Here is a 7,503-nt window from a genome sequence, read left to right on the forward strand (position 1 = left end):
TTTACATTTTTAAAATTAAAAATTTCATAGTTAAAAATATAATTTTATATAAAATTTACTTATAAATTATATAATAGTTTATAATTTATTTATTTATAATTTATTTGTCTATTTATAATAAATTTTTATTGAAAAAAAAAATATATCATATCTTGGAAATTTTTATCATTATAACTCTCATCTTTTGGCATTCATAAAATTATTTTGGAAAAAGTATCGTGTTTATTAAATAGTAACTGAGTAATCACTAATTTTTTTTATATAAAATAGTTATATATTACAATTATTATATACATTAATTTTATTAGTAATTAAATCAAACCTATTCGTTATTGTTTGAATTAATAGGTATGGCAACGTACAAATCATCTCCAACTTTAACTCCAAAACAAACAGAAACCAATCGATTGATATCAATAGATATAAAATTGTCCATCTTTAAACTTTTGTATAAATATGGAATATTGTACTGAACATTTTGATTATATATCACATTAAATGCTCTTTCACTCAAAAGTGTTTGGATTATAACTTGGTGAACAGGTGGACGATGATTTAGACAATTATTCTCATTAATACATTGACAATAACTCAATTTAACAAAGCAAATGATTGAACCAAGATGATATCCAGTGTGATCTCTATATAAAGCATACGATGAAGAAGTCTGTAATGCTCGAGTATATCGTTCAGAGACATACAATTTGCCATTTTTTAAAAATCGTAGGTACTCTTGAATTTTTGGAGCAGGTAAAACATTTTCTAGAGCTAACTGAACATTATTAGGGATCATATAATCATCATTGTAAGTTTTATATGAACCTATAGTATAACAACTGTTCTGTAATCGTTCACAAATTTTGTTATTATGCTTTTGTTTGATACAAAAATCTTTGATTTTTCCTTCCGGTAGCTCATCAAAAAATCTTTGAAGTTTTAATTGCTGATTATGTGACCTTACTATTTGTGAATCGATGTGTCTAGTTCCGTTAATTACATTCAAATATTGTCCGTTTAAATCTTCATATCGAAAACAGTCATTCGCCCACAATGGTCCAAGGGCAAGGACACATTTAGGTAGATGTATAATGAGATGAACGTTGATAGAACAGTTTTTCAATCCATATAATACCTCAAATTCACTTACAAATTTGTGCAAAATGTTAGATGCTACATTTACATCAATATTTGATATTGAATCTGAATTTAAAAGCGAAATTCCGGCAACAAATAATGAAAAATGCTCAAAATACACTCGTTGCATCACTCCATTCATAACTGGTAAAGCGTAGTAAAAGAACCAATTTTTAAGTTCGGATGCTTTCCAATGAAGAAGATCTTCGGTTGAACGAGGCATGCGGTGTACGAAACTTGGTGGTTTGATAGCAATCAACCGATTATTAACAATGTCTGACGCATCAACCAATGAGTATGGTTCACCCCGATTACTGGAATCAAACCATAATGACAATAGTTTTTTTACTACACCACCAAAAACACAATGCATTTGGTCAATAGCAGTTCCAGTAATAAAATCAGGCATTAATTTCGATAAAGCGCATGGTCCTTTGACACCCATATGCGTAGAGTTACTATTTAAAGCAATTTCTGCGAATGCGACACTTTGTCTTGTTGTTCGCATCTCGGGATCCGGAGTATATCGATAAATGTGCGTATGAGATCTGCCATCAGCTGTTAGATTATAAGTTTCACCAGGCCATAAGCATGATGGGCATCCATAAGCGCCCATGTAATAAGTAAAATTAAAAAACTGACACTTAGCTGGCAGGTCACACGTTCCAATTAGTAATACTGCTTTGATCCTAATAATCTGATGATTAGCTAGAGTAATATCAACGCCATTAGATAATTTTTTTAATTGTTTGTAGAATTTCGCAAAAAAATTATTGGCATTAGGTTTTTCAGATCCAAACCACAATCCAATCAGTAATAGATTTGCACGTTTAGTCCGCTCAGCAAAAGGTAGTTCATTAATACTCAAATAAACTGGCCACATGCTGACTTTCGACGATTTATAAACTGGTACACCATCGGTGTACCAAGTTAAAGAAATATTATTTGGGTTTGCCAAAAATTCATTGTCAATAAACTTTTGATACAGACTCCCATTATATACATCAGTAATATTAGGATTATTATCTCCTAAATGATCATGGAAACGATGTTGCAGGCATTCGTAGAATCCCGGTCTGCTGTAAAGTTCTTTTAACTGTCTTTTTATAGGAATTTCAATAAAATAAGCTTTTTTTTTTGATTGACAATCATCACAGTTATCTTCTTCTCTTTTTAAATTTTTTTGACACATCACACAATAGAAGTGTTTAGTTTTTTTTACAGTTCCATTTTTTGAAAGTGAAAAAAACTTACGAAATTTGTGTAAACTATTTTTAAAATTATTGTTATCAATGCAGTGTAAATTAATTACAGTAATAATATCGCCTAGGCAGGTTTGGGTAACGTTGTGCCGGACAAGTAGTGATAATATTAAAGACATACTTTGCTTGACTGTTAATGGTGCACCAGGATACAATAGTTGTTCAAAATCAAAATTTCTTGCATCATTATCTTCGTCGTCACTATCATCTTCATCATCATCATCATCATCATCATCATCATCATCATCATCATCATCATCATCATCATCATCATCATCATCATCATCATCATCATCATCATCATCATCGTCATCATCGTCTTCATCATGATCATAATCATGAGCATGATTATCATCATCATTCTCATCACCATCATTGTTATCAATATCAGCAGCATTATTGTCATCGTTACTATTATTTTCTGTTCCATTTTCAATATCATTTTCTTCAGTATCTTCGCTACCTTCATTTCTGTTTAAAACCTCTCTATCTTGTGAGTCACTTTCTATATTGGTATCTTCATTATTCTGGCTGGTGTTTAAACTGTTGTCTACTTCTGCTTCATGATGTTCCTCAATGAAATTATTTTCTTCTTCAACCTAGTAAAAGTTTACCTTAAATTATTTTTCAAAACTTAGAGTTATTTGAATAATGTAGATTAAATTTTAGTAGTGTGACAATATCACAGTTAATTTGAAAAAACTTCTTAGTTATGACTGTCATATTTAAATCTGTTTAATATATAAAAATTCGTGAAAATTTGAACTGATTTATATCACACAATATAACCGAAATAGATCCTTATTAACTGTGCTATTATCAATTTTATATAAAGATTGCAATATAAAGTAAGAGACCCAGTTACTGACACTGGCCTTGTTGTTTGACACTTTTTTTTATTTCAATTAAATAAATAAATTAATGAAATAAATAAATTAATTAATTAAATAAAAAAATAAATAAATAAAATGTTCTCAAAAAACTAACTATCTCAAAATTTATAATTCACAAATTATATTTATTAATTTATTGGAGTTGGCTTTTTTTTTTTTTTAATTAAAATAAAATTGCAAGTGTCAATAACTGGGTCTTTTACCTTACATGCGTTTCTGTTATTTTGTTAGTAATTATAAAGTAAACAATAATTTTTTACCTCATGATCATTTATTTGTTCATTAAACCTGTTATCATTATTTTCATCATCATTATCTGCAATATTCACGTTGACAATATTTTCATTTATTTGCTCGTTTAACCTATTGCCATCATTATCATCGTCGCCACTGCTGTCACTGCTTACGTTGATGATACTTTTTAAACAATAACGTTTGCGTTTTTTTGAATAATCATTATAGCCTTTTCTGGAATTTCTCTTAACCATTTTAAAAATTTTTTCACTTTTATTACTCCAAACAAAATACACTATCAGCAGTTTATTTTTTTGTATCAAAATATTAGAAAATAAACAAATATATTGTACACAAGGTAACCCAGAAACTTGCAGTTAACAGGGTATGGTAAGATAATTTTTTCCGTTATCGACTAAGCTGCGTAACAACGACGATGCGCATCAAGCATAGCAGTGCACAGGTTACGGGATTTTCACTAATCGCCATTTTAAGCTGTTGATTGTATTTGTATTTATTTCTGCACTAAATATTTCATAAAAATAAATAAATAAAAGAGCTTAAAAAAAAAAATTATAATGCCACCCAAAAAAACAAAAAATGACAATAATAAATACGTGTTAATTTGGTGGATTGTCAGCGGCGAGAAAACTATTACCGAATTAACAAAAGTACCTGTGGCAAAACGTAAAAAGGATGAAATAATAAAATTAAAGTGGGAAGGAAATGATGGAAAAAAAAAGTTTTACTTCGCAAAAATAATTGAATTTGGAGGTAATTTCCCTTTGGTCACGTTATTAAAACAGTAATTAGTCACACTTGTAATTATTTATTAATTAAAACGATAACAATAATTTAATATTTTATTTCTAGCAAGTGTTGAAGATTTGGATAAAATAAGGTTAGACAACAAGGGAAACGTATGTGATGAATCAACGAAACTGTTCACGGAAGATGTGCTTCAGCAAAAAAAGCAGTTGAACATGACTAAAAAAATTAGCAAAGAATTTGAGAAAAAAAATCAAAGCCATGTTGAAAAAAAAATAATGAAACAAAAACCCATATTTAGTATTGATGAGCCCCCATTGTGTGACAGGAATAAACCGAAAATATCAAAATTTAAATCAATAAGTGTCGAAAAAACATTAAGCAATAAAAATGATTCTTGTACTGATCAAGATTTTATTGAAGACGATAGTAATGCACTATCATCATGTATTAATATTAATAAAGTCGTTAATGCTTCTGATCAGCAAAGTTCAGAAGATGATAAACTTATCAACATTACTGGTGATCACTTTATTGATCCACCAAATTTCAATAATTTGCCTGTTGATCAGGTTGATTTTGATAAACCTACAGATTATGGAATAGATCTATCTTCTATTTGGAATAATGATTATTTAAATAATTGGTCAACGATTAATAATAGAGCCATCAATGTTTCAAACTCTTCTCCGCTAGAACCTCTCCAACAAATTGATATTTTATCATCGAATGTTTTGGAATTAAAAAGTTTACAGAATAATGACCGTGATTCTTCAATGCAATTTTCTTCAGGTTTCAAAAAACAGAATAGTAACGAAAGTAGTACCATATTTCGACCGTGGGATTCGTCATCTGAAACAACTACTGCAAATACTACTTCTCCACCATATTGGAACGACGTTGAAGAAGAACCACCTTCGGAATCCAGAGTTCCGACTATAGATATACCTGCTCATGACTCAACTGATTTAGAAACTATAAAAGAGACAGTATATGCTGGATCGTTGGCTACATTTCTTAAAAATGAAGGTTACTTCGAATAGCTGCCAATTTTTTAATAAAAAAAAATTTATAATTATTTATTGGTCAAAATCAAGCTACTCATTACATTTTTTAAATTTTATCAAGTAAAGTTAACTTGATAATTATTTTATCAAGTAAAATTAACTTGATAATTATTTTATCAAGTAAAATTTACTTGATAATTTATCTTAATTCATTATTTTTTTTTAATATAATTGATAATTTCTGATTTATAATATTAGATATTTTGATTTGACTAAGATTAAATAAATAATTAAAATGAAAAATATTAAAATTTGTGCAACTATAACTTGAAACATATGTATAATTATTGTTAAATTATATTTTCAGTTAGAGAAGCTGATTTAGATTTTATTAGGATGCTTGAGGCCTCCATAAATCGAGCCTACGAATCGCAGCAAAGATATGATCGGCAATCTTCTGAAATACTAAAAGTAAAATCATGATTTAATATTCACAGTCGAAAATAGTTACATTTCTATCATTTTTAGTAAATGATTACTTTTTACTTATCACAGATACCTGGATGTTACACTCAACCGGGAGAACATATGGTTGAAATAGTTGCAGGCTCTAAAATCTACTTTCCTTTAAGCATCAAAAATCAAATTGAGAAAACATGTGAAGAAGAAAACGAGAGTTGTGATTGGGAAACATTAATTAAGTTGGCTTTAAGAGAAGTATACGGCAATAACATTTCTAATTATTCGGCAAAAGGTATAAAAGTTAAAGGATCTCATACCGATAAATACCCACCTATTGACAGTCGATTATATAATGCAATTTTTGGTAAAATTTTTATTTAATAATTTATAATCATTAACTTAATTTATGAAATCTTTAATTTTTATTCTTGTGAGCTATAAATATTATTATTTTTATTACAGATTGGGTCAGAGATAAAGTTGGTTCAAAAAAAATTATAACTACAAAGATGTTTAACACAACTATTAATAAGTATTGTGCAAATAAAAGAACTAATGAAAATACTCACCCACATTCTACAAAACAACTTGATCAACCAGAGTTTAGTAAGTTAATTAAATCATTAAACATTAGGAATTGTCTTTTTTTTTTGGAATTTCTATTATTTGATATATTTAAAGTCAACATTTTTTGTCATAACACTGAGCAGAAAATTAAATTTAAAAAAACGTTTTTTTTATATAGGATTATATCTCTACAGTATACTCTTATACTGATAAAAATAAATTAATGATTTAATGTTTTTGTTTCATTTAGTATCTGAGGAAAATTTAAGATTTTTCAAAAAAATCGTACAAATTATTGAAGATTCCTATAATATGCAGCGAAGAGAAACGTTGCCTGAGCGACAAACTTACCAGGTATAAATAATTATGAAAATTATATATTAATTTACGAAGTTCATGAAAAAGTTTACAGTTTATGATTTTTTTGTATTTATATTGCTTCTATATATATATTATCGAATAACTAATCAAATTATTTTTAGTTATCGAACGTGTACACTCAACCAGCCAAAACAAAAGTTCAAATCAGTCCAAATTATGAAATTTATCTTCCTAAAAGTATTTACATGTATATCGAGAGAAGAAGTGAGATCGCTAAAAATAAATACGATTGGAGAATTCTTATAAAAGAAGCCTTACTGGAAGTATATGGAAATCAATTAAAAAATTACAGTGCGAAAGGGACTCGTGGTGGCTCTCCAGGGATTAATGTCGAATTATATCGAGCACTCTACGGTAAATCAAATTAAAATTAAAAAACTTGATTTAGATTATTAGTTCTTTTATATTTTATTTTATAATGCAATAAATTATAAGTAATTGCGATGAAAATGTAGCGATGTACATTTTTGTGTATTGAATATTATGAAAATTCTCAAAAGTTTCTTTTAAAATAACTTTCAATTTCTACATTGTGTAATGTTACAACAAAAATATTTGAAAAATTACTTTATGATGAAAAATATACAGTAAAATACATTTATTATAGATTGGGCAAGCTCGGTGACCAGTGAAGTTATTCTGGATGGGGATTTTACGGATGTCATCAATACTCTCACAGCTAATAAAAAGAAGGGGAAAAAAAGTAAATAATAAGTGGACATTGTATCAATAAACATTTTTCATTGATCATGAATATGTTTATTCTCTTTAAATTAAACATTGTTTTCTCTTTAA

The 7,503-nt window shown here is 28.0% G+C and overlaps 1 protein-coding gene across 1 annotated transcript; it reads left to right on the forward strand.

The window, feature by feature from the left end:
* The first annotated feature begins 3,619 nt into the window (after positions 1 to 3,619).
* Positions 3,620 to 7,503, forward strand: LOC123266845. The gene is made up of 8 exons (XM_044731293.1): positions 3,620 to 4,297; positions 4,397 to 5,320; positions 5,666 to 5,769; positions 5,854 to 6,124; positions 6,223 to 6,366; positions 6,578 to 6,681; positions 6,810 to 7,062; positions 7,316 to 7,503. The coding sequence occupies exons 1-8, from the start codon at positions 4,102 to 4,104 to the stop codon at positions 7,417 to 7,419; spliced, it is 2,100 nt and encodes a 699-aa protein (XP_044587228.1). The 5' UTR covers positions 3,620 to 4,101; the 3' UTR covers positions 7,420 to 7,503.

Source organism: Cotesia glomerata, linkage group LG6, assembly GCF_020080835.1.
Source record: "Cotesia glomerata isolate CgM1 linkage group LG6, MPM_Cglom_v2.3, whole genome shotgun sequence".
NCBI classification, from domain to species: domain Eukaryota; kingdom Metazoa; phylum Arthropoda; class Insecta; order Hymenoptera; family Braconidae; genus Cotesia; species Cotesia glomerata.

Bases quoted from the DNA above. Each gene is read 5' to 3' on its own strand.
- LOC123266845 (XM_044731293.1), top strand. From the start codon at position 4,102: ATGCCACCCAAAAAAACAAAAAATGACAATAATAAATACGTGTTAATT. The intron at 5,770-5,853 runs GTAAAATCATGA...TACTTATCACAG, and splicing joins AATCTTCTGAAATACTAAAA to ATACCTGGATGTTACACTCA. The intron at 6,125-6,222 runs GTAAAATTTTTA...TTTTTATTACAG, and splicing joins ATTATATAATGCAATTTTTG to ATTGGGTCAGAGATAAAGTT.